The sequence below is a fragment of the Pocillopora verrucosa genome, chromosome 11, assembly GCF_036669915.1.
Source record: "Pocillopora verrucosa isolate sample1 chromosome 11, ASM3666991v2, whole genome shotgun sequence".
Classification (NCBI taxonomy): Eukaryota; Metazoa; Cnidaria; class Anthozoa; order Scleractinia; family Pocilloporidae; genus Pocillopora; species Pocillopora verrucosa.
In genome coordinates, this window is record NC_089322.1 from 7,145,833 (window position 1) to 7,172,318 (window position 26,486).

The 26,486-nt window shown below is 37.8% G+C and overlaps 4 protein-coding genes across 4 annotated transcripts in view; 2 read left to right on the forward strand and 2 right to left on the reverse strand.

The window, feature by feature from the left end:
• The first annotated feature begins 846 nt into the window (after window positions 1-846).
• LOC131783749 (heterogeneous nuclear ribonucleoprotein Q-like) lies at window positions 847-2,657 on the forward strand. Its single transcript, XM_059100522.2, has one exon. It carries the CDS (start codon window positions 847-849, stop codon window positions 2,080-2,082), a length of 1,236 nt encoding a protein of 411 aa, XP_058956505.2. The 3' UTR covers window positions 2,083-2,657.
• A 644-nt stretch (window positions 2,658-3,301) lies between these two features.
• LOC131783523 (E3 ubiquitin-protein ligase RNF123) overlaps window positions 3,302-26,486 on the forward strand; it is a 29,679-nt gene continuing 6,494 nt past the window's right edge. The window contains exons 1-25 of the mRNA XM_059100288.2: window positions 3,302-3,525; window positions 4,407-4,483; window positions 5,332-5,441; window positions 5,599-5,653; window positions 6,446-6,531; window positions 6,741-6,827; window positions 7,210-7,277; window positions 7,827-7,952; window positions 8,573-8,672; window positions 8,750-8,851; window positions 9,508-9,633; window positions 9,793-9,885; window positions 10,267-10,340; window positions 10,926-11,022; window positions 11,381-11,456; window positions 12,195-12,259; window positions 12,714-12,788; window positions 12,895-13,018; window positions 13,186-13,246; window positions 13,697-13,737; window positions 14,288-14,442; window positions 14,644-14,727; window positions 15,263-15,370; window positions 16,163-16,340; window positions 26,228-26,302. Coding sequence (XP_058956271.2) covers window positions 3,458-3,525; window positions 4,407-4,483; window positions 5,332-5,441; window positions 5,599-5,653; window positions 6,446-6,531; window positions 6,741-6,827; window positions 7,210-7,277; window positions 7,827-7,952; window positions 8,573-8,672; window positions 8,750-8,851; window positions 9,508-9,633; window positions 9,793-9,885; window positions 10,267-10,340; window positions 10,926-11,022; window positions 11,381-11,456; window positions 12,195-12,259; window positions 12,714-12,788; window positions 12,895-13,018; window positions 13,186-13,246; window positions 13,697-13,737; window positions 14,288-14,442; window positions 14,644-14,727; window positions 15,263-15,370; window positions 16,163-16,340; window positions 26,228-26,302 — 2,311 coding nt within the window. The 5' untranslated portion in view covers window positions 3,302-3,457. The remainder of the gene's footprint in view (window positions 3,526-4,406; window positions 4,484-5,331; window positions 5,442-5,598; window positions 5,654-6,445; window positions 6,532-6,740; window positions 6,828-7,209; window positions 7,278-7,826; window positions 7,953-8,572; window positions 8,673-8,749; window positions 8,852-9,507; window positions 9,634-9,792; window positions 9,886-10,266; window positions 10,341-10,925; window positions 11,023-11,380; window positions 11,457-12,194; window positions 12,260-12,713; window positions 12,789-12,894; window positions 13,019-13,185; window positions 13,247-13,696; window positions 13,738-14,287; window positions 14,443-14,643; window positions 14,728-15,262; window positions 15,371-16,162; window positions 16,341-26,227; window positions 26,303-26,486) is intronic.
• On the reverse strand, window positions 16,512-17,315 carry LOC136284423 (carbohydrate sulfotransferase 10-like). Its single transcript, XM_066174761.1, has one exon. The coding sequence runs from the start codon at window positions 17,205-17,207 to the stop codon at window positions 16,512-16,514; it is 696 nt and encodes a 231-aa protein (XP_066030858.1). The 5' UTR covers window positions 17,208-17,315.
• On the reverse strand, window positions 21,477-25,208 carry LOC136284424 (carbohydrate sulfotransferase 14-like). Its single transcript, XM_066174763.1, has 3 exons — window positions 25,081-25,208; window positions 23,162-23,202; window positions 21,477-22,307 (listed from the first exon to the last, which is right to left on the reverse strand). Exons 1-3 carry the CDS (start codon window positions 25,184-25,186, stop codon window positions 21,477-21,479), a joined length of 978 nt encoding a protein of 325 aa, XP_066030860.1. The 5' UTR covers window positions 25,187-25,208.

The following is a 26,486-nucleotide window of genomic DNA, read 5'->3' on the forward strand; positions in this document are numbered from 1 at the left end:
ACGAATACATTAGCATAAATTATTTATCAATTTCACAAATCTAGAATTTGGAATTGCTTTGCCAATTGGCAGAGAGATTTGTATCAACGTCGTTTTTAAATGCTTATAACAATAAATTTTCCGTGGCTTTTGTCAATAGTAAGATGCAATTTGATGAGAGTTTGTGTAAAATTGAAATTATTTTTCGACGATGAATAATGACTTTAGGAAGACTTAAATTTTACAACAAGCACTCGATGTACCCACCAATGGAGTAAAAAAAAAAAAAAATGAAAATGAATGAAAAAGCTGAAGTAAAACGAGGAAGCATATAAAAGAAGATTTGAAAGTTGATGATTCAGTTTTTTCTCTGTCTCCAATCAAACCGCTCTTATCGATAACAACGACGTAAATGAATAGAACACAAATTAATGAATTTAGTAAACGAAGAAATTATGAAAAAATAAGAAACAATTATGAAACAATTGACATCCGGCCTTCAACTTGGCGCACGAAACTGTTCGTTAGCCTCAGCCACAGAGTTCCGCGCGGCGCACTCACAATTTTTTTTTTTTTTTTACTTTTTTTTCATCTCGCGCGATGGACTTCGCCGATGAGGAAGGATTGCTCGTAGGGTCAGAAATATGCCAACCTGGGAAGAATTACAGGTAAGAAAGAATGTAGGCATTAATGACCTTAGAATAGTTCTTCGTTGGAGGAATGTCTTAGGCCGAGTGGCCACTTGCGTAACGAAAATTTTGTTGTCACGCAACGCTTCGACATCGAGCTCACATGGCGTGACCACGTAGGAGAACTGGGACCCACCATATCCCTTGATCCCTCACTCACCAGGTTATGTAAGCTAAAATGGCGGCGAATATGCGAGTGCGGGTGTCACTCTTCAGTTCCTCTTCTTCATTCCGGTATTTTTTACGATCTAATGCCGTTTTGAGTTTGAATGCAATTCTACCATCCATCTCTATTAAAGAGAAGTCTACAAAAGTTAGCGATGATGAACAGCCACAAACTTTGGTTCCTCAAGAGGTCGAATTCGGCCGGACAGTCCACGTTGGAAATCTTCGACAGAGTACGAAATCCGATTTAATTGATTACTTTTCCAAGTATGGCGAGATTGAGAAGGTAGATTTGATGCTTACGAAGTTCTCTCGTTTGCCCCGAGGATTTGCTTTCGTGACATTTTGTGAAAAGGAAAGTGCGAAGAAAGTTCTCGCCAATAGTCATCCAATCGTTGCAGGAGACAACATAACTGTAAACCCACTAAGGACCGAAAAGAAGCTTCCCAAGCACACAAACAAAGATTTAGTAGTGCTTGTGACCAGTATTTTGAAAACAACGAGTAAAAAAGCGATCGAAAGCCATTTTTCTCAATTCGGGAAAGTCAAAAATGTCATTCTTGCTCAGGAGGGTAAATCGGATGGTGAGTTAGACAAATATTATGTTGCACTGTCGTCGATTTCTGAGGTGAAGAGATCCCTTGAAGAGCCGACGCAGAGGATTGCTGAACAAGATATCGACTCCAAGGTGATGGCATTTTCAGAAGCTGAGCAAGTTTTACAGCGTTCTACAAATCTTTTTGTTCGTTCCTTAGAAGATAATGTATCCGTGTATAGTTTGAGAGAGTACTTTCAAAACTTTGGAGACGTAGAATCCGTGGAAGTTTTTTTAGACAGTGCTAATGTTGGGGGCTCTTTAACTGTGGCATGTGTTCACTTCTCTAAAGAATCTACGGTGGATAAATTTCTGGAGAGGGAAGATCATGTTATAAATGGCATGCGATTTGAAGTTTTAAAACGTAGAAGTGTGCTTCCCTGGACAAGAACTAACCGGCAGAGAATATCAGTGGAGGGCTTGCCCCTGTCAATTGGGAAGCGGGATGTTCAGCAATTTTTCAAAAATGTAATTGAATTAGACATACAAATTGTCTTTTTCAGAAAAGATTCTCTCAATGGAAAAGTTCATTGCATTATAAGATGCATAAACCCCAAGGATGTGACAAGGATTCTGGCCAAAAAATATGCACAATTTCAAGAAGAAAAATTACATTTTAATCCCCTTGTGTGGAGCAAGAGTAGACCTGATTGAAAACTTAGCCCTTTAACTCCCAAGATCTGATTGTTAATTCTCCCTTCTTACTGTAACACATTTCCTTGTGAATCAGTTACAAGAATTTGGTGTTGGATTAAAACACCAACTTCAACTTGATAAATTTGAATATTCTCGTTACCTGTTTGCAGGATAATGTATGGATATTATAGGGAGAAGTTACATGTCAGTCACTTCTGGGGAATTAAAGAGTTAAGTAACTGAAAGTAGATATTGTTGGCTTCAGAGAATCTATTTTTCAAGTGAGCATTTACAAAGGGAAAAAATACTATGACCCTTTTATTCTGAGGAGTAATTCATATGTAAAGTAATAGGAGGAAAGAAAAGTATAATCAATTTAGACTGAGATTCTCCCAGCTTAAATCCTAAGAAAATTTGGCACACATTATGGAAAATTGACACTGAACAGTGCTGCAACCTGTGAACATTTTGGCAACCATGGCAAGTGAACATATTTTGGGACTAAAATTTCAACAAAAGTTGTCAATTGGCAACCAACAGATTTAAAAAAAATAAAAAAAACAAGGGAAAGAAAAACATCTCTGAAAAAATAAATGAAAGTGTTGCAATTGTGTTGTCCAGCTTATTAAATATATGATGTAGTGCAACATGAAATATCCTCCCATAAATGTGCTTTTTTTTTGGGGGGGGGGGGGGACAGGGGGAGGTGGTGCAAAAGAAGGTGACCTAACTCTTTTATGGTAACCACTTTAAAATTGAAGGTCACCAAAAGACAACTTTTTGAAGTCCTGCTTAGGTCATGGGATTGGTGGGTAAAAAGAGGTTGTACAAAGGAACTGGTTGGTGAAACAAAACCAATGAGAATTGTTCAGTTTCATATCTCTTACCTTTGTGTGACACTGTAATTACAGTAGAACCCTGCTTACCACATCCAGTCGACATGAAGCCCTCGCCAACTTTAACAAGTTCCAATTTCCCTTGGATTTGGGCTAATTTTCCAGTCATTTACCATGAACTAACTCAAACTCACTTAACTCAAAAACTCTGAAAACTCAAATTGATTATTCCTGCCCTTCATTCAAATTTACCCTCAAACTTAACTCATTAATTTTTCCAGATGTGATAACATTCATGAAAAGGAATAAAGAATAAGCCGATAGTCCTTTCCAGACCCTCCACTCCTTTCCCAACCTAGTTTGAAATTACTAGACCCCAGTCTTCAATAGTTATGGCGGTCCACTCTGATATTTTCACTGTGTGTTTTCAATGACTCGGATCTTCTAGTTTTCAACCCACAATCGGACTTTAAAAACACTAATTTTGGTTAATTTATTTAGCACCGAGTTTGCTGGGTCAAAATCTTGGAATTTTTGTGGAGATCTTAACGCTTATTATGGATGTTGATCAATTCTTGTCAACTGTGTTTCCGTCGAAAAGAGATGAAGACATCGCAACTCCCAGGTATTTCGCCGGAATATTTTCAGCTCAGTACGCTGCAATAGTTTTATGTGGCAAGAGTATAAAAATAGAGAAAACGACTGAACTTCGCGAATGCTTGCTCAATTCTGGCCGGCCAACTTGTGTACATGTCTAATTATCTGGTACACAAGACGCTAGCTAGCTTACTAACTCATTAAATCGCACGATCGTACGCACGAAACTTACGATTGCATATTGGAGTAATTCTCCGAGCCTTAGCTTTGACGTATCCTTCGTATAGGTAGTCTGGCTGTTATATCCCCTCTTCATCAACCAACACATATACTGACTTGATCAGAAATATCCGAATATTACACTCACCTGCATAATTATTTAGACTTTGATTCTGATGACGACCTCTGCTTTGGTTATCAAGCTGTCAAGTACTGTCATTGGCAATTCATTTTTATTCAGGAGTACCCTTAACTAGATGATCAGGCCACATAACTGATGCTGCTGACCATCACAGAACAAATTTTTTGCAATGTTCTGTGTAGACACTTGACTGAAGTATAAAATAGTATTTTTTCCCACATAACTTTTAAACAGTGTTAAGTTATAAATTATAGTATAGTAACAGTGTGAGATCAAGATATCTCCAGCCATTAATTTTGGTTGCAAACTGCAACAGAGGGAATCCTGCACAGGCATGATTGGCCTAACATACCAGTGCCCAGTAGGGCTTTCAATAAGATATTTTTACCTGGCTATAGAGACAGCTACCTTAACATGTGACCTAGATCTCTCAGGGGAAAGTAAAAGAGGCTTGAGTTGTGAGCAACCTGTGTTATAAGGAGCCAGCTGTTGTTACATTTGCTCTTGAAGGACATGATTTGTGAAATGTCCATGTTTTCTTCTTTCAGACGATTGTTGGAATATGGGACACTTCAGGATCATATCGAAGAAATCCTTGCAAAGTATGATGAAGAAACTAAACCAGGTATTCAGGGATTATTTTCATAATAAGGGAACTCTCCCAGCACAAGATTTTCTTAGAAAATCTTCGACAAGATTTGGTTAAGTATCCAGAAATATATGTAAGATCAGATCTGAAATCATCTGTTAAATATGGACTTTGAACTAGGGAAGAGGAGAAGAGTGTCTGAGGTACAATGTTAGCCCTTGCTTAACCCTTTAACTCCCATGAGTGACCAATACAGAATTTCTCCTTACAATATTGATACATTATCAGGCAGACAAGTAATGAGAATTAAGGAAGGTATCAATTGTGGGATTTTTAATTGATCCAATACCAAATTCTCCAAACTAATATAATAAAAATTGTATGGTAGACAGTCAGGAGAATTTCGAATGAGATCTTGGCAGTGAAATGATCAACCCTTTACATCTCTACGTCATTTTGCTCTATACTGTTCCCAAAGTGTTTCTTTTGATACTGACAAGGAGAATTTGTTTGACATCGGAGAGCTTCTTTAGATGACAAGAATTTCTTTACTTCTTGACCTTTGTTTAGTTTTTGGTTCAGTAGAGATTCTCTAGGGAGAAATAACATGTTAGTCATATTAGGGTTTACATACTAGTATGTAAATCAGCAATACTGATAAATATTTTTGGAATGCTGTCTCAACACAGACTGAAGTAAAAAAGTCAGTCATTGACACACTCTAGAAACACAACATAACTTTGAAACATCAGTCATTATCAGCAGCTCTTTGGTAAATTTAAGTTTTCCCAGAATTATTAACCAGTTCTTAAAAAAAATTTGACCATTCTTTGTTCTAAATTAGCATTCTTAGTTGTTGCTTAGTTGTGTTATTCCTTCTTCAGAACTGGATGCTGAAGAAAGAGCTTTAACAGATGGCAGGATTGGACCAGAGACAGTTGGAGTTGATAGAGCTAGTCTTTGTGGCTCTATGACAATAAATGATGGAATAGAGGTACTGATCACACTAAATCAACTCTGGAATCTTCAATAAATCTTGAAGGAACAAATGTGCAATGTTAAACATACTATTTATCATGTGAAATTAGAATCCCAAAAGAAATTATGTTTCATCCAAACAGTAGTTAAAAAAATAGTTTTTTTTTTGCCAGATTGAAAGCAGAAGCAACTTCAGTAGTGTGAGAGCAAATATGTGTGTCTGCAAAGGTAATGATTAGGCTTTGTTTCATTTATTTTCCTTTAATCTCAAAGAGAGCATCAAAAAACCAAATCATCATCAGTAATCAAGAATTCTTACTGAAAAATTTGTAGCTCCTTATTGTTTGAGCAGATGAAAGAGAAAGGGATTTGAGACTTTGTTGAACACAGGCCAGCATGCCAAGCATGATTCAGAACAGCAGCATCTGAATTAATATAAAGTATCACTTCTTATTCCATCTCTCTAAGAGCCAGTCAGATTTCCTCTAAAGCTCTTGCTCTGGACCTCAACCCGCTAACTCTCAGAAGTGATTAACAAGTAACTTCTCCCTACAATATCCATGCACTATCCAGCAAACAGGTTATAAGAATACTCAAATATATCAGATCTAACACCAAATTCTCGTTGATTATTTACAAGGAAATCTGTAGCAGCTAGAAGGGAGAATTAAGAATCAGATCCTGGGAGTTATAGGGTTAACCTACTAGAGTTAAAAGCATGAATTGTTTTAAGGTGGAAATTACCTGCAAAGTTTGAAAAGGAAACTAAAATGCACTTTTTAGATTAGATGCAAACTATAGTTTGTAAGACTTGCTCAATAAAGAATAACATTTTGTGCAAGGGAGGGGAAGGTGCGAAGCTATTATTAGGAGGGGGGTTATTGTGTCATTTATGTTAGCAAAAGTTTTCACTCTGTTTGTCAGCTCAGTAATAGATAAAAGGACTTTTTGTTAAAACATCCTTACATAAATAAATAAGCTTACCTTCCCCTGATAATAGATTTCTTTTTTATCTTCAAGGCAAGTGGATGTATGAAATATTGTTAGGCTCCAAAGGAATTATGCAGTTAGGTTGGGCAACATTGCAATGCAAATTCACCAATGAGGTATGAACTTTTTTGACTGCAAGTTAGGCATTTTTTGGAAATTGAAAACAAAAATGGTTGCACATGTAATTTCCAATGAGTCTCTTCCTATGCTGTAAGTCAATTTGATATTGATTGCTTTTAAAAGTGTTTCTGAATATTATTCTCAGTAGTTCTAAAGTACCAATTTGGAATCACAATGTTATGTCATGTCCCCTTTTTGCATTCAGGAAGGTGTTGGTGATACAAATGACTCCTTTGCTTATGATGGACACCGTGTCAGAAAATGGAATGTCTCCACAGCAAAATATGGGGAGGTAAAGTTTGCATATTTTACTTGTCTTTTTGTGGAATAATTTAGTCAGTCAGACACTCAAATCCTTTTGAAATATTTTGTGGCCTTGCTGTTATTGTATGTTCACTGAATATCTGATGGCTATGGTGTGATCTTTAGTAGTTAACTATTTAACTCCTGCCAATGAATGACCAAGAGAGAATTTCTCCTTACAATATCAATACAATATGAGGCAGGCAAGTGATGAGAATAAAGAAAAATATCACTAAGGGGATTGTTATGGTGTAGTTGATCCAATACCAAATTCTCTGAACTAACATGATCAGAGTTGTATGGCCGACAGTAAGGAGAATTACTTATAATATCTTGGGAATGAAAGGGTTAAAATTGTTGATATTTTTTAGGAATGGATGGCAGGTGATGTGGTGGGATGCTTTATTGATTTAGATCAAGGTGTAATCTCGTATAGTAGGTAAGTTTAAAATCGGCGATTGTGATAATATGAATAAAGGGGATAGGTTTCTGAAGAAACTATGGTGCTGCATTGGTGGAAGAGTATAACTGTAATTTAGTGTCATCAACTGAGTTGAAAACGTAAATTGGCCACTTTAAAGAGTTTAAAGGCTGATGTTTCGAGCATATAGCCCTTTGTCAGAGTGATAGTAGTTCCAGATTGATCCCAGTTCAATTTGTCAACATATATTTTTTTTCAATCAAGTAAAGCAATAATCCTCCCAGGTGAAATGAAATTTTGGCAATTCCACAAAAGAAGCTTGGAAAAATGCTGGCTTTGACAAGATTTGAACCTGTGCCTCTTAGATACTAGATGGGTGTTATGAAGTGCCATGAAGCCACACAATTTGGGACCAATGCACATTTTAGAGGGTTTTTCTTTCCCATGGAGGAATCTGATCAAGATTTACTTCACTGAAGAACTGAAATTTGTTTTTAGCTTATACGGTTGTTATTTTTATTAAAAATGGACTTACCTTCTTCTGTTTTTCCAATTTTTAATTTTCAGGAATGGACACTTTTTGGGTGTGGCATTTGATAATGTTCAATATGGTCCAGGGCTGGCGTACTTCCCTGCCGCCAGTTTATCATACGGAGAGTCCTGCCACATGAATTTTGGGTCAGCTCCATTTAAGTATCCTTTTGATAAACAGAGAAAAACAAAACAAAACAAATAAACAAAAGAAGCAAGAAAAAGGGAAAAAAAAGTTAAAACCAGTTTCAGAGAGAATGTGTTACAATTTCGTAAAATTATGGTTGGACCCCCGGACTGGCATAAATTTTTAAGAAATCGACTCCGAATAATGCTACCCTTTCGGTATGTGACGCTTAGGGTAAGGGTTTTCTACCTCTACCTTCACAACAGCTCTGGCATTCAGTGAGGTTTCCCTGACAGCTTGCTGTGGCCCGTGAGCTTGCCCTCAGCTTCGCCTCGGGACGAGCGCTTCTTAGCCCGCGAGGAAGTATCGAGGCCTTGAGCAACACGAGCCGGTGGGGGTCTGAAAGGGGTCTGGCATTGATTATTTTTACCAGAGCCCCCGCAAACCTCTTCTCGACTCGTACCAAATTTTCCCGCGGGTAGAGAAATGTGCGTCATGTAGCAGTAATAATAAGGACCTGTTCGTAAGCTGGGTCTTTGAGAGTCCGAGTACAGCAAGCGAGCCATTCGATAATTGCACCTCCTATTTATGCATCAAGAGCTTAATCTTGACGTTTGTGATACAGTTGGAGTTGATAACTCTTAACGTAGAAAAGATTTCCCATAGAAGGTTATAAGCCTCTTCAGGACCCGCCAATCTCTGATGTGGCTAAAGCTACAGAAATGGTTTCATGTTTGGACAGACTCTTACCAGCTGTAAGTGTATTACAAAGAGAGTGAATGGGAGAAAGAAGATTGGGCCTTGTTTTAATTCTTTTTTGTTTGGTTTCCAGCCGGACAGAGTTCCTTGTTTGCCGCCGGCTCTTCATGGTCGTTCAGATACTTTGACGCTGCTAACTACTGCGTATGTCTTCGAGAAACTGGGACCTCTACTGGTAAATGTTGAAACTTGTACGCTCAGGCGACATTTGCCATGCGGCTCAATTTGTTTCCAGTGACATAGGCGCAGTTTTCAGTTAAGCTTTCAACATCCCTTAGCTTAACTTGTTGCAAGTATGAAGTTATAGATTTGGTCGCCAAACTAACGTTTAGTTGTAGGGGTGTTTTCGTGTTTTCCCTCGATGATTGACAACACCATATCATGCACAGCGATGCACAGTTTCAATTACTTTGATTATATCAAAATCTTATATGTGAACTGCGGATTAAAACATGAATAATTATGAAAGCGATCTTTACAGTAATGAACACTTTTTAAGCAGAAGTCAAAATAAGACCTTGGATAAATTCAGGCCTGTATGGGATTTGAACACATGACCTCTGTGATACCGGTGCAGTGCTCTACTAACTTAGCTAACAGGCTAACTGGGATCTGGTTTTTATGTTAGTTCATAATAAACCTGTGAAGTGATGAATCAAGGACTGATTTAGTTTTTGTTATGTTGGTTCGTAATGAAACCGTGAAGTGATGCACAGCTCACTTCTGTGAAACCGAAGGAAACGATTACAAAGGGGTAATTAAATAAGGTTAATCAACTACCAGGGATAGTTACAGTACTGAGTGTATTTTCGTTATTGTGGTATTTTCCAGACTGGAGGCTACGTGGTTGAAGAAGTTCTCCTTCCGTTCTTACTTAAGTCTTGTGTGGGATGTAATCCTGTGGAACATCGACCGGGTGTTCATAAGATTCTTGATATGATGTGGGTCTGTATGGAGGTAAGTTGAGTCTGGGCATGCTCTACTTCTTTTTAAATTTTTGCAAAAACTTCCATTTATCTCTCCCCCTCTCCCCCACTTCAATGTTGCCTGGTGTCAACAAAATGTAGTTACATGATAACTGGTCTAACCTGAAGTTTTGTCTCGTTTGGTTTTAAGGAATTTGAATTGGTGCCTTCTCTGAGTCACTTGCTAAATGCTCTGATCAAGTATTACTGGTTCCAACCGGTTACCATGGATTTTAGGCAACAGGTAAAGCCAGTTATACGATCATTTCCTCTGATTTGTTGTCATTCAGAGTTCGCTTTCGTACGGCGTGTGGTTTCAATCACTATACTTCGCTCGCGCAACTAATATGGCGACTTTTTCTTATGGCTGAGCTCGCCTGAGACATAAATCGTCCTATTTTTGTAAGCAAGTCCTGTCCACCTTTAGGGGGAAGGGTGCGGCTACACATAGGCTAGTTGTTGCACAATTGCTACAAAAATCCGCGTTTTGTTTATGAATTATTTTGGTATTTCTGATCATGACTTGCGTAGTTTTAAGCAGAAAGTGCTTCAATTGGATGAGCTGGTAGCTTAAAATGATGAAGGAAACTAGACAATGTCATTGCATGGTCTCTTATCTTTTTAGGTGCATTGCCTGACCTTGGTTCTTTCTATACTCAAACACGAGAAAACACGAAGATTGTGGATCGCTTGTAAAAGATATCCTTTAAAAAATTTTCTCTTTTTTACTATTGAAAAAATTTGAAAGGATGTTGAAAATTGCCACAAGCATATGGCAAAGGAAAGACTGACTCTCTTTCGAGGACTCGGATCACAGACGTTACGATTATGCAGTCCGGTGCTCTACCAACTGAGTGAGCGGTATTATTGTGGAGCTAGTCCAAAGACAAGATTCATCTGTGATAATTGTCCTGTATACAGATAGAATAGTGACTTTTCACTCTCTACAACTTAATTTGATTACTGTAAAACCTTATCTGTTATACCATATTCATTTAGTGGTTACAGAAAAGAATCGAATAACATCAGAATGTAAGACGCCTTTCGCGTTGTTGTAAGGATAGCGCACTTATAATCCGCAGTCGACACATTATGATCATCTTGGCCGAGATAAATGATAACACTGCCCTTCAAAGACTACCTTTGTTTGGATCTAGTCAGATTTTCATTTCAGCTATAGTGAAAATACTCCGCCGGAAGCAACGCGTTCATGGCATTTGCGCGCCAGTTGGTATTTGTGAATTTAAGCGCAAAATTCTGTTGTGTTTCTTTGACCGTATGAACCTTTCCTCAGAAGTTTAGTTACTTTATGCATATCAAGCCTCCAGATGACAAAGTCCTTCAGTCTTCCTTTCCATCGGTGTGGTGGGAAAGCGACGATGTGAGTTCTTAGTGTGTATTTTTAAGTCAGATCTTCATTACAAATTCTAGGCTGTTAGATAAAGCGCTCCCTGCGACCACTGTCTTCACTGGTTAAAAGACGCTTCAGATTTCTAGTTGTGTAGTCACAATACTCGACGATGATCTTCTATGTGAAACTTTTCTTGACGAAATATTACCTCACGTAGAGCAGGGTAGTACTGTTAGATTCCCCTCCAAAGTTGGTGTATGGAAAGTAACTCACTGAATATTTTTTTGCATAATCTTTTTTCTTTAATTCTCATGAATGTAAAGCTAGTCCGTCAAAGAGAAAATTTTGTGCCACTGAATAACTAAAGTATGAAATGCTTCCCTCCTAGGAGTCATCGAAGCCGAGTGAGGCGTCAAAAACTGAGTATACCACTGCCTGCAATAAACTCAAGAACAAAGTCCAAGGTAACTAGACATTGATCCCCTGACACCCTTTGTGACATTAGGGGAGGAGAGGGAGGGGGAAAGGGGCTAAAGAAACCTAGGTGTCGATACTTCGAGGAATTGAGTATAAGTAGCCAATCAGAGGAAAGGGAAATACCACAATAAGCCAATGAAAATTAAAGTAAAAGTAAGCTGACTGCTCAAAGCTCGGGAAACTGAACGCGCGTGACGAAGTCGCAGTTAGTGTTGGTATTGAATCTGATTGGTTAAGAGGATGGCGCGACCTTTTTTTGGACCAATCACGGAGCGCAGAAAAGTAAACCAATATAATCCTTGATTACTATTGACACTTAGGGGAAAAGTGGTTAAAAATGTTAGTCTCGTTAGAGAATAAAGCACAGGAGAGACAGTGAGCAACAAATAAGGAGAAAGAATTGTATTTTAATGTGGCTCAGAGTAAAACTAATGGTTCAACCTCGTTGTGACTCTACCATTTAGTTTAAATCCCGTTAGCTTTCACAGTTAACGTTAATAACCCTTTGCACCCTAGCACTAGTTTGCAGATTCTCCGTACTGTTGTCTATACATTTACTATGGTACTGACAAGGAGAATTTGTTTAATAATCAAGAGCTTCTTGAGTGGGTGGTCTTTTCCTGTACTCTCATAACCTTAATGTTTGATTTAGTAGTGATGATGTAAGGAGAAATTAGATGCTAGTCACATTCTAAGATTAATGGGATTTGTTCCCCCTTTCTTAGTGCTCGAGAATATTCAGGTAGAAATTTGCAAGATTTTGTTAAAAGGCGATGATCGACCGACACAGGTAAACACCTTATGATATGTAAGTTATATTTCAGATAAATGCCGAGATTTTATAGGTTTTAACGTATAGTTCACTTTATTAATCTAAGAGAGTTTGAAGGTAGGAATCTGAGTTCTCCTTGGAGTACTTATTTAAAAAAAAAACAATTATTCTGTTGATTATGACTCAAGGAGTCGTATGTCACAATAAGACATATGACTGAAGTTCAACTCAGGCGGCGCTTTAGACACTCAGTGGACCCTCGGCTTATTTTTGGATAAGAAATGTTTCTGTTAGTTTGTTTATTATAGCTGTGAGCTTTCCTTTTCTGTCACTATCTACCAAATACCTTGTTAAAACCAACTATAGAGATATTTGGATGGACGGAAAAGAAATGAGAGGAATTAGGTATCGTATTCTATCGAACCGCCGTTGCAGTATTCGCTGAGTATGACGTGTTGTTATATTTTACCAGGATTCCAAACCTACAAGGCTGTTATTCCTCGAAAAGTTTAGAAAATTCCTGCAGGAAAATATGATGACCATTATGGTTAGTTCAATTAACTTAAGATATTTCTGGTTTTGATGCATTCGTGAATATTTTACGCTTGGTTTGTTTTGTAATTTGAAGGGATGCTTTTTTCTGATTCAAACAGCTTCAACCGTCCAGCGCATGTGCGGGACCAGTTATCACGTGTTTCTATCATCGACTGGTGCAAGCAGTCCGCTGGCATTGGGAGCAGTGGGCTCAAGAGAAGGATTCGCCTATAAAAAGTAAAGGTACACAAAACGAATTGTAAATGACGAACTAAAGACAGATTAGGGCAAAATTTTCAATTTGGGCAAACTGCAATGTTTTGCTATACATTGTAGATAACCATATAATTCTTTAATATCAATGTTATTCCTATACACATTAAGTGTACTTTACTTTTATGAATTTTTAGATGCATACGTTCCAAACCATGTTTTCCATGACGACGGAGTTCATTTCTGGGACCTACCAAGGTAACGTTTCCGAATTAGACAGATTATTCGAGTTTGTCTCCGGCTGAAGTAAATGAGTGGGATCCAACGCCGATGAGAGATTGGAGTTTTAATCTTTTACTTTTTTTATCGCTATATTTTCAAGTATTTAGTGCTCATTTCGTAGAAGTAAAAACGCAACGAAGGAAAATGTAGTTAAATCAACCAAACAGCTCAAAGCGCGGGAAAACGCGGGAAAACGCGGGAAAACGCGGGCGACTAAGTCATGATTGGCTTTAGTTTTGCATCTGATTGGTCCAGAGGTTGACGCGAGTTTTCTGGACCAATCACAGACCTAAGTGAAGGAAAACCTTTGTAGTCTCGGATTAATTTCAACGCTCAATTGAAAATTGCTCAATTGTTTTGTAACGTATAACTGGTTTATTTTAATGTATTGCCTCAATATGGTTTCTGTTGTATTCCTCTTGTTAGGGTGGGTGGTGTTTTGTCTCATCTCAAGAAAGCCTACCACGGTAAGTCAAATGGTCGTTGAAATTTATTTTATACCTCACACTTTTCGGAGTGAGCCTTGATTTTAGGAATTGGACACAGTTTGCTCGGCCTGCTTCGACAATTGGCTTAGAAAACCAATTGTTTCCGTTTTCAGGCAAATTCGGTTCCATTTTATTGTCTTGAACGAAGAAAAAATTCGCAATGTGTAAAAAGATATCAAAGCATTTGGAGAAGATTCCCTCTTGTTCACGGGTTTCCACGGGAACGTTTATGATAAAATGATGATGATTATGATGACTATGATAGTTTATGATAATTATGATAATCATGATAATTGTGATGATAATAATCATGATAATTATGGTAATTATGCCAGTGAGGATAATCATGATAGTTTTGATGATTATGGTAATTAATATAATTATCATAATTATGATAATCATGATAATTTTAAGGATTATGATAATTATAATAATGATATTAACAAGGAAAACCCAAACGCATAGATGTGGTTCGAAGAAAGATAACAGGTTAGATTTTCTTTATTTGAGAGCGCCATTTGTTTCTCAGACGCCATCGAAAAGTCAGCAAACAAAGAGGAGCCCAGTGAGGGGGACGAATCATCCATCTCCTGTGAAGATCGTAACCTCGAGCCTTCATTGGTGGAAATGTTGGATGGCGTCATCATGCTTTACCATATTGCTGTACACAAGCAATTGTCTAAGGTAGAAGGGAGACTGAGTGCGAATTTAACATTTTTTTCTGATAGACTCGAGCTCTCGAGAACTCTCCTTACAGTGGACACCTTCGAGTCTGTTATCATTTCCCTTCAATTACTCGACTCTGCTTTTATTATTGCGGAAGGTGAGAACATGACCCAGTTTTAGTCTTCAGAGCAAGCAAAAGCAAGTTTATACTTTTTACAGGTGAGAGCCGTACGGGAAAACATGAAGCAGAACATCAAAGCTCTTGAAGAAACGATGGCAAAAATCAGACGCTGTGAACAGGAGGTATGTACAACCATGTACTCCTTGATTTTTAAAGAAGCGGTTAGGCGCGGCCATTTAGGTGTTTATGCGTTAGACTCCGGGTTGAGAGGCCTGGTGACGAAGTGTGTTGTGTTCTCAGACAAGACACTGGACTCACACAGTGCCTTTCTCCACCCCCGTGGGTACTGCGGTATAGTCAGGAAATTTCGACGAAATGCGGGGATAACCCAGTCATAAGGGGGGGACGGGGTAACCTGTGATGGACTAGTTTCCCATCGGGGGTAATGCACCTAAAATACTCAAAAGGGTGTAATTTCAAATTTGTTCTCGATCTTGACTTAAAAAACCGAGAGTGCATTTACATTAAAAAACAAAAGCGAAATAAGCGAAAGTTCCCTTGATCCAAGCTAGTTGCGTTTCGTACCCAGTTATTTTTTTCTAAGAAGCTCTTACCACGCTTACCCAGCCCAGTGCTCGTGCACTATATTTTCCCGTCATTTGGCTAAATAAGTTCGTTTTAAGGTGTAACGGAAGCTTGTTGTTGTACTCTTTTAAGAGAACTGACGTGCTAGCAGAACTGGAAAGATCGAAGACAGTCTTCCTTCAAGAAACCACCCACTGCGCAAGACACATGGCTTGGGTTTCCACTCTTATTTTCACCAAGGTTTGTTTGGGTCCATAGTAATGAAAGAAAAAAAAATAGACCAAGAGGTCATTCTCCTGTAGCATGGTGGGAGATGCGATATAAAAACAGATTAGTGCCAGTATCTGAGCAAATTCGCACCTACTCCACCCCTAATCCGATATTAAACGTTACTTTTAGGTGAGGGGAGGGGTAGGTGCGCAGTTGGACGGATAATGACATGGAACCATAAAAATTTAGCATCAACTTCCTCTAGGAAATGAAGAATTGGGACCCTTTCAGTAGCATGTACAAACAAAACATCGTTTTTGCTTGTATCTGTGGGGTAAATCTCTCCCCTTTTCACCAACCTCCCACCTTCTACTACAATAAACTGTAGAATTGGGCGCGACTCAGAGTCATTTTAGCCCAAGCCGTTGGGTAAAGGTTGGGGTGAACTCTGGGAAGGGCCCACAACAATGCTATGCCCAAGGTCATTAATTGTATTATTATTGTTATTATCGCCTTGGAGGGCATTAAAAAATAAAAACAGAAAAAAAAGTGACAACAAAACAGTCTCAACATCAGGCGGGTGGACGAGTAGGCTAAAATACATTTTTATCCGCCAAAGTATCCATTTAACCCTGCAAAACGAATTACAATGCCGATAGAGTGATGATAATCCTGATTTTGATCCCTTTTGTCAATGTCTTCTGTTTTAACATTATTTTGGGCTGGGTTATGCGCAGATTAGATCAGATTGAAAACCAAAAAAATATATAATAGCTAATTCTTTAATACATTCTAATGATATAGTAACTGTTTATTTCCTAGGAGAAGCAGAACGATGTACACTGGATGCTGAATTGCATTATGTCATCTGTGGAGCGTGGTACTATAAAGGAAAACCTCTTTGAGTTTACACCTGAGTTTTACATGGAAGCCGCTATCAATGCGTTTCACGGGCTCAGGCATTACTTCCATCCTACAACGTGCTTCAGTGACATTCCAGGTAAACTGTTTTGGTATGTTAATCAGTCCCAGGCTCCCGGGAAAGTAGACTGACAAGAGAGCGCAGAGAACGCGTGCGCGTGCGCTCCTAGCTTGTTTCCGCTGAGCATAAAACTGACTCATGCCAAAGTATTATTTTATAGAAGGATGTATCACCATACGTCAAGTTACTCTACGATTGAGTGCTCGATCTGTTTTCGTTACCAATTAGAAGCGGTCGCACGTGACTTAGATAATCATACCCAAACATATCAAAGTCTCTGCGATACACTTCGCCTAATCGCGTGATGTATTCTGGGGGGACCTTGGAAAAATACTCCAGCACCTCACAGTTATAGGTTGATTCGTGAATTGGCGGAAAAGTGACGCGGGAGTCAATTCCCGCCAATTTTAAGGCAAGGGGAGCGTCCTCTTGCATAGTTTCTAAATGACCAATGAAGTCGTAGTTGATAAAACACGGATGGCACAATTTTTCGTATTCTCGCCAGTGTGCATTGCGCGAAACATTATTGGAAAAATATTGAACGAATTCTGCAAAGGTGACGTTGTTGTCTCCATTTGGGTCAAAATCTTGCGGTCGATAAGCTTTTGTAATGCCTTCACGAGCTTCCCTGCTCGTGTACCATTTGTCCAGACCAAGAAATTTGTCTTTAAAGGCAGAGATCAAGCGAATAAAAGGTTCGCGAACGAAGACGAATTTAAAATAAGTGTTAATTCTCTTTCGCCTTCCTTTCTCCGAGTACGCACTCAATCGATGCCAGAGGTCCCATTGGTGAATGTTTTCAAAGGAGTTTTCTTTCAAGCGTCGAAGATTACCGAACACGTTTTTCCATGTTGTAGTACCAACCTTTGGAATCGTGCAGTACATAAACTTGTTTCTATCGTCTACTAGGATAAACTTTAAGTCATCAGCAACTGGGATCTTGTATGAATGTGTTTGACAAAAGTTATTTAAATGTTTCTTTCTTGTGGCCTGTCTTTGCAAAATTTCTATAATGGGCAAAGATAAGTTTAGTCAGTGGATTTTTGTGCAAACACCATTTTTGAAGGAGGAAGTCAAGAGGTTTCGACACCTTTCTCGATATTGTTATTATTATTATTATTATTATTATTATTCATGATTTTTTACTTTGACGTTCTGTTCTAATATAGAGTAGCTTTCAGGGACCAGATATCTTGAGCAAACTCTTCTAACATGAATATAGAAAACTTGTCACAAATAAACTAATCGTCACTTAACACTTTGTTGGTACAATCAGTAGCTGTCTTTTTCCTTACGAAATGTTAATGTGGTGTCCCAGAGCATATACACTCCAAACTAAATTTGGAATTTTAAATGTTGTCTCAAGAATTTCTCCTTTTGCCAGATACATGGAGTATTTCTCGCGAAGTCGGAACTGAGAAAGGTTTTAATTGTGAAGAGCGGCGTTTCTGACCTCTATATCAAACCGGTTGATATCACGCGTATGACAGTGCTTTTGTGAATTAGAACGAACATGTTTGCGGTTTGTGTTTTATTTCCTTGACAACTTAACAACTCACAGTTGCTTATTGTGTTCGTATGGAGTTAAAGCCCGAAAATATTATCTTTTCTTTGCTTAATTTATACTTTTGAAGTTCAGTTTTTGAATCGGTTAAGTATCGATGAATGGTAATATTTCACAGCAAAAAAATCAGATTATGTCTTTAAACAGCCATGAGTTCACTAAGCGGAATCCCGCTTTTAAGTTTCCTGTGTCAAAACCCATGCGATGATATACTCATATCTAAGAGGAAAATAACGATAAAATGTAATAAAAGGAAATTCTTTATGACAAATCATTTTTTATGTCCATGGGCATTGTCTTTTTAGACCGCTTCTGACACTATGTAATGTTGTATGCAGCTCGGTTAACTCTGTACATCCTAATATCAGTATGCATATTCTCCATACTGTTCTGTACGTTTCCTAAGGTGTCGACAAGAAGAATTTGTGTAGCAATCAAGAGCTTGTTTAGTTTTATGATCATTTCCTTTATTGTTGTGACCTTAATGCGTGGTTCAGAGGTGATATTTTAAGGAAAAAAATAGATACACAGATAAATACAAAGATAGAATGATAAACTTTGCTTTAGAGTAGCCCATTCAGCCTCGAGTCTGGTATCTAGAAGGGCCCTAAAGTTGAAACTCACAATACTGTCGTAAAGATTACATATTAGATATAAAAACTACAAATTTATTCCTAAAATTATATGAGTTCCAAGTGAAAAAAAATTTTTAAAAAAATGGAAGTTACGAAAACTTGTAGTTTTTAACTCGATGCTTAAAAATTTTCAAGGACTCACCTTGATTGATGGGTTGTGGCAAAGAATTAATTACACTGATATAGTTGAGCAGAGATACGGATTATATACCTTTGCTAGTAAAGTTGTAACTCTTTTTCCATTGCGTTTAAGCATGACTTATACAGTTCACGAAGAAATTGTGGTTACCATTTTTGTCGAGGAAGTGTTACTAGTTACCAATTAAGAAAGGAGTCTTACCGAAATCATCTGCAAGTCCACCGATAGTAATCTTCCAAGTTCCAAAATAACACAACGAAGATAAAATGAGGAGCATTAACAAACATAATGTCACCCAAACAGCTTTGTGCAGCGACATCTTGACTAACCACTAAGGTCGAGGATCAAAACCTTTTTGATCGATGCTTAGCACGATTTGGTCGTTCACAGTTAGGTGAGATCAAGGTTCTGAAAAGGCGAAACACCTTGTGATTTCTTTTTTGTTAATCAAGGCTATTGTTATGTTCATCTGGCATATTAACTTCAGGGATTTCTTCTTTTTTTTCGGCTTTTTGTAGCTTTTGTTCAAATGTGATTATACAATTTCCATAGTGCTTACTGTGACACTTCTAGGATGGTCTCAATGCGGTTAACCGATGGTCGTAAACGGCCAAAACATTCCGCCGTTAGGCGTAAAAATTGACAAATTTTAACCGTTCGTCTTAAAAAAAGTTAACCGTTAAAAAACGGTTTGGTGACGGCAATTCAAAAATATTATCCGTTAGCCGTAAAATAGCCGAAAAATTTTAAGCGTTAGGCGTAAATATTGACAAATTTTTACCCGATAGTCGTAAAAAAGGTTAAGCATAAAAAAGTTCTGGTTTCAGCAATTCAAAGATATTACCCGTTAGCCGTAAAATGACCAACATTTTAACTGTTATCCGTAAAAGCCATCAACTCAAAATGGTTTACACTAGTGTCTATCGAATCGTTTCTCACTTTTATTTGATTAATTCAATATAATTTTTTTGAATTTAGAATAGTATAACAGTTACAAAAAAGAAAAAAAAATTCGTAATCAGATTTCTCTACGGTAGAGAGGAACCGTCTCAAGTGTGTGTCGTTCCCAACGAGTAGCTTCATAGCTCGGTCGGTCGGTGGTTGCGCCTGTGTTTGGGAGGAGGTATGGGTTCGAATCCTGTAACAGCCTTAATCTTATCAGGCGTCTTTTCTGCTATTGCGAACATTACAGCGCGCCTGCAAAGGTAATTGTTTTGCTTGTTTGATTTTTTCTACTGGCCGATAAAAATTCGTTGTGCCCAGTTTTGTTCATTTTTTGTTTATTTAGTTATTTTTTAAAAATTATCCCGATTTAATTCTAAACAAAACAGGCAGGTGGCTTTAATACGCGTAAAATTATGTACGTAATGGTTTACAGCGCATACGAACATATCGGGACTCCGTGAATCGCAAACGCATATATACTCTAGCAGACTCTGACAATTTTCTTTGTAGGGAAATTCGGAAATACGATTCGGTGACTTTTGATTTTGTCAACAAATGATCATTTAAGTAATTTTTACACGCAAAACCCGATACAAATTTGGACGAAAGTACGTTAATTTTCCTTTGATGTTGAGCCAAATCTATGTTTTTCCCGTGATTACAAAATATTTCAGTCAATTATTTGTGTGTTTACGGCCGTCTTGACGTCTCAATCTAAAGTAGTGTTTGTTAATTACTTCTGTCATGTTTTAGATGCATCACGGTTGTCATCGAAACGTTTTGGTAATTAGCTGTTTTATCATGTTCTTGACGAAAAGAAATAATAGATTGCTAATTATTTTTGAAAACAAAATGAGAGCTATTGAATTTTTAAATCCTTAATTAAAAGAAGAGGAAAAACTAAACAAAAGAAAGAAAGAAAATTGAAAGAAACTGTTATAGAAAATCAGGCCGTTTTACTGCATGTTAGTTAGGTAGTGATAATTTTCTACAGCTTTTATATGATGGTCTCCGGCAGAATCGCCTAGTTTTCTTTGCTTTATTAATGCTGCCTTTTAGGATATATCAAGCAGTTCTGCTTTTCTCCGTCCTTTGAAAGTGATCTGAATGCCTCTCTCTCGCATATAATTTGAACTCGCCCATGTTGAATTTCGAGACAAATTTTGCTCAGTTTTCTTTTTACCCTCAAAGCATCCATATTTCTTTACCTTGGTTTTATATTTTTCGTGTCCTCGAGAGCGACGTCGCGTTTACCCTCGTTCTTGTGCTCTTATTTCGGCACGAGACTTCTGACCCGTGAGAACTCGGAAATGAGCTATTAACAACGAGACAAGCAAATGTTTTTATTTTATTTTGTTCACATCTGCCGTCACATTGTTAGGCCGTTCACTTTACTCATTTTCTGTTGTGGTAGAGAGAGTGAGTATCGTAGCAACTCAGAGTGCAGTATTTGTGATAGGATGCTAGGAGATTTTTAAGAATAGTTGATTGCTTCAAAAAAGGATGCACGTGGAGTGGCTCAGCGGATCACAGGCATCACAAGCTCTCGTGTCGAGAAAAAGCATACGATTAATTCATGAAAGCGTTTCGCGTTGTGTGACGCGGCGTTAAGTTACGCGTTATAATTAAAAATAGTATGGCAAACGAAATATGGTCGATTTACAACGATAAATATTTCGAAATATGAACATTGTACACGTGAAATAAATAAAAAAAGCAGTTAGTAAGTTTTTTATCTCACGCGGTCAGATTTTCAACGGTTCCTCGCTTCACTTAACACTGCGTCACACAACGCGTAACGCTTTCATGAATTAATCGCTTGCGTTTTCTCGAGACGTGAGCTTGGGATGCCTGTGAGCAGATATACTTTGCTATACGTTCCCTTTCGTCTTCACGCCTTGGGTAGACTGATTCAGATAAGATTTTATTGGTCCGAGATATTCATAACCAAACATCTCAAAGTCACTGCGGTATAGTTCTCCTAGCTTACTGATGTACGAATGCGGGATTTGGGAATAGTACTTCAACACTTCTGATTCACCTGTTGCTTTGTGAATTGGCGGGAAAGTGGCGCGGTCGTCAATTCCCGCCTTTTTTAGCAAAAGAGGAGCATCGTCTTCCAATGTCTCTAAGTGACCAATGAAATCATAGTCGATGACGCAAGGATGGCAAAGATCCTCAAATTGGCGCCAGTGTTGATTTCGCGATATATTATTGGAAAAATACTGAATAAATTCCGCAAAACTAATGTAATTTTCCCCATTTGGATCAAAATCGTGCGGCCGAAGATCTTGGATTATGACTTGACGAATTTTTGCGGAATACCCTGGTAATTGTATAAACTTATTTTTGTATGCTGAAAGCAAGCGTTGCAATGGCTCCCGCACGAAAATAAACTTAAAGTATGTGTTCAGGCGCAGAGTTATTTCTTCTTCGCTGTATTCAGCGAGCAGTTTCCACATTTGCCAACGGCTGATTTGTCTTCGAAGTTTGCGTGTGGCAGCAAAAACTGTCTTCCACGTCGATGATGCGACCTTTGGGACTATGCAATAAAGGAACTTCAGCTCATCATCGACGGCAATGTGGATTTCCTTGGGGCTTGGATTGGTTTTAAACGAATGTTTGCTGCAATAATCTTTTAGATGTTGCTTTCGGGCTTGTTGTCTCTCTTCTGCAGTTGAACGTTGGGGCTTGGTTTTTGCCTTTTTGTGTTCAGAACAAGAAATCAAAATGATTTAGAAATGAAGATGAGATTTGTTATGATAAAAACAAAAAGAAAGATATTAAAAAGGAATCTTAAGCTCAATTTGTAGTTCTTTAATTGAGAGGTATGCTCCAAAAACCAGTGAACAAATAGACTCAAGGTTGCCGTGTGTCTGTGCAGTCAAAACGTTATTAATAATGGTAATAGGACCGAGTGGAGTCCAATTCGGTCTGTAATCATATGAGTGATTGACAAAATCGGGCGACCGCGAAGCGGAAGTCTGATTTGTAAATCACAAGTATGATTACAGACAGAACTGGACGACACAAAGTCCTGTTACCAATTAATCATAACTGTTACAATTTCCGAAAACAAAAAATACGTTTAGGACAAATATGTGCAGCAGAGACAATGTCTAAGTAAAACATTCCTCAAATTTGGTCATTTCGCAACTTTTTTAGGATAAGTGGTTGTTGCTATGGTTATTGTGATCAATTCTGTGATTGATGGATTAGACTGAAAGGACTAAGTATGATTGGCTGCTTCAACTGTCCGACTACAGGTGTTCGATTACAGCCAACTGTCCGATTACACTATCCGACTACAACTCTACAGAATGATTAGTGAAAAATAAAGCAGCTAGTGCACCAATCACATTTGAGGAAATTGTAATGGTTATGATTAGAACGAAAAAGTGCCTTACCACATTTCAATGTCTTCTGTGATGTATTTCTGAACAGACCCACCACAACATGGAGTTTATTTGTTTTGTTGATATGATTATCCATCTCATAATTATTGAGAGTCACAAGATTATATAGATATTTAAAGATGTCGGTCGTTAAAGCTCACCTTCGCCGCCTGGGAATTTGATTCTTTTTGTGAGTAGAGCTCTGAAAATACATTCAACAGAATTGGTTATTGCCCCAGGGTCATTGTCCTTGTTTAAACGCCTTTAATTATTTGTTACCTAAGTGAGAGCAGAAGATCACAACTTGTTGGCAGAACCACCTCCCCTCCCCCTCCCTCCCTCCCCACCCCTTCATGGCAATGCTTAATAGGAACACGTTGGAGGGAGGACGTACATTTTCCATTAGAACTGTAGAGGATTAAATGAAGAACAATACATGCGCGTGCCTAAGTATGCAATTCCTCTTTGAGTGAGTTATCGAGTTGAACACGACCTGCAAGAGAAATTTCATACAAGCAACAATTTGTTATTTTGTTCATAATATAAATACCTTAGGGCTTTACTTACAATCAACCTGATAGAGTGGCGCGAAAGGCAAGTGACGTGTCAGCAGCTGATTGGCGGTATCAAACGTATGTAAAAAAAATTATCGTTATTTTACACGTGTGTAGTTACGGTTTTTCTCAGAGCTGGAAATCCTTAGAAAAACACCGCAGTTTATTTAGTAAACACAATTTACTCTGATCTTTTAGAAAAAAAAATGTCCGAACTTAATTAGGACCAAATTGAGGAAAAAACATCATAAATTATCAGAAGACAAAGCGATCGTACTTTTTAAAGTCATAAATTATAATCAATTAGTTCTGAACATGTTCTTCATTTGAAACGACTTTCTGTAAAGTTTTGCATTTGGCTTCTCCAACTGGCATTTGGACGGGCGACGTGATAAACGCGGTTTTAAAGTATCAAGCAAGCATTTTAGGAACGAACACGATAACAAAAAATAGGTAAATTACCTGCAACTTTCCCTTCCTCAGCAAATATAACGGATGATAAGGGGAATAACATTGTTTGATACATGTAATTTGTAGGAGAAAAGAAGTCGATTATATGAAGTCAATCAAACTATATCCGGGAAAAACGATTTACTTGAACATAAATCATTTTACAAGTGGAACCATAATTCTGTTGAGTTGTTGATTGTGTCACCTTCAACTTAACCTAATCGAAATCTTGTAATTTCTTTCTAAGTTTTCATTGAGACATCCGGCTAAGGAAACATTTTAGTGGAGGGAGGGAGGTTAGTGAAAGAGAACGTAGGAGAGGGGAGGTAGTTCAGAAAGCAAACGCATAGAATTAGTCAGAATTGCAGTTTTGCTTTATTGCGAAAAAGTAAAATAATAAAATGAACTGATAAAAGCACACAAATTAAAAAGAATGAGAGAAAAGATTTTAAAATCTGCCTTGCAGTCATATTTGGATTGGTACGCATACAATAATTTTCAGATTTCAAAAGCTGTAGATTTTCAACGTCGGAGAGACCAACGGGAGACGGACAGAACTGAATATTACATTTTAACACCTTTTTGTTTTAAATCACTCTCTTCGCCGATGCTTTTTAACTGATTTCTCATTTAAACCCTTTGTTTGCCCTTGAAGATAAACATCCACTTTACGATTGCCTCATATTTGTTTTTCTTTTGAGAGAAAGTTTTTCATCGTTAGAACCAGAACTTTATGATGAAATTTCAAGCTATACAGTTTTTCTTGTTTTCGTTACTTCGTGAGAGAACAGTTCGTATGCAGAACATCGGGAAACATTTGACTTCAAGCATCATTAATGACGAAATTTGCACTCATTTGATACTGTTCCTTGTGAGAATCAATGTTCGCGAGAGAACCATTCTTATACAGAACATCGGAAAACATTTGACTTAAAGATCGTCGATGGCGAAATTTGCACCTATTTGATACAGTTTGACTCAATGTTATATCGCTAAAAGTGTTCAGAATACTTTCGCAAGACTTTTACAGCAGCGTTCCTATTTCTTGATGGGTCATGATAGCTTTATACGCTTACCTTGCGTTTTACTAACTGTCGGTAAAATCTGTTTCGAGTTCCAGTACGAAACGATGAAGAGGGAAGAGAGGAACAGAGCTGCAACCACAATGATTATTGACTTCATTTTTCAAAGTGTCCAGTGTTTACAGATGGAAGAGTTTTAAATTGTCTTTGTCATAAATTATCTTTTAGCATTTGCATAATTATCAAATCGCCTAGGTAGCAGGTCAGAATAGTGTCGCCTTACCAGTGAGTGCAGTAAACCTTGTATTTTCTTATATCACTCGTTTGATGAACCACGTTGTCATATTTAGTTTAAAATCTTTAGAACTTTTCGTTTAATTATATCTTTGGCTTTGCTGGCTGGAGAATGATTTGAGCAATTTAAAAACGAAAATACCGAAAAAATACCGAAATTGATATGGTTGAACAGATGGTTCCAGAGCTTTATTTTGTGGGACGCGTAAATCTCTGATTGGCTCTTATGATATGGCCCGTTTTCCAACAGACCATGATTAAGCGAAGATTTTCATTTTAAAGAAAAATATTGATTAAAACACTTCTTTATTCTTTCTCCTGCTTTGGAAAATCAGTAGTCTATAGTGTTTGAATCGAAGTTGCGTAGAAAATGGTTAATCAAAGGAAATTCTTAACTTAAGGATTTGTAGCCCGCGCAACAGGTGCAGTTCTCCCGAGCAGTCGATTAAAGCGCTGAGCTCTGTGAACGCGAGTAGTACGCGCGTGAGATATCAGGCACTTCTGTAGCTACCACAGACGTTCGCTCGAGCCGTTGTGGTAATCTCGTACTATTGGTTAATTGTACCATTCGATCAGTTGTTAGTTAGGATTCGTATTTTTATTAGAAATATACTTGTTTAAGAGTTAACAACGGGAGAGCCTCATGTTTTTGTTTAATTTTGGTAACATCCAGCGGCACATTATCGTGGCCCCACACTTTACCAAATGTCTTTTGCTAGTAATGATGACAATAATAATGATAATAGTAGTGGTGATGATAATAATAATAATAATAATGATGATGATAATCACGATAATAATATATGATGTAATGTAATCTTTTCATAATTTTTTTTTAATCGCATGATTCTTGTTGTGCGTTGTTTATAGATAGACATTACATATTTTATATTTATATATTTCCCAGAGTCAAGTGACACTCTTCAAAAAATGGCGGCCTTTTTGTGTACACACTTCATCGACCAAAGAATTATCAATCCAGGTGTGTGAAATGACTGCAAAATGACTGCAAAATGACAGCATATCTATGCCCCCTACCCTCCCTCCACACACACACACACATCGCAAGGTTCTCCCCCTCCCCTTTCAGGAAAACCATCTGCCTTCGTGCATGGGCGCTATCCGTTCTTCGTTTGTCTCTCTGATAATCGTTCCCTTTTTGTCTT

What these genes read in the sequence shown, in the direction of transcription:
- LOC136284424 (XM_066174763.1), bottom strand. Translation starts at nt 25,186, where the DNA reads ATGAAGTCAATAATCATTGTGGTTGCAGCTCTGTTCCTCTCTTCCCTC. An exon ending in GACAGTTAGTAAAACGCAAG is followed by an intron (nt 23,203 to 25,080) that starts GTAAGCGTATAA and finishes ATGTATTTTCAG; the next exon opens with AGCTCTACTCACAAAAAGAA. An exon ending in CAAATTCCCAGGCGGCGAAG is followed by an intron (nt 22,308 to 23,161) that starts GTGAGCTTTAAC and finishes GAACACAAAAAG; the next exon opens with GCAAAAACCAAGCCCCAACG.
- LOC131783749 (XM_059100522.2), top strand. Translation starts at nt 847, where the DNA reads ATGGCGGCGAATATGCGAGTGCGGGTGTCACTCTTCAGTTCCTCTTCT.
- LOC136284423 (XM_066174761.1), bottom strand. Translation starts at nt 17,207, where the DNA reads ATGTACTGCACGATTCCAAAGGTTGGTACTACAACATGGAAAAACGTG.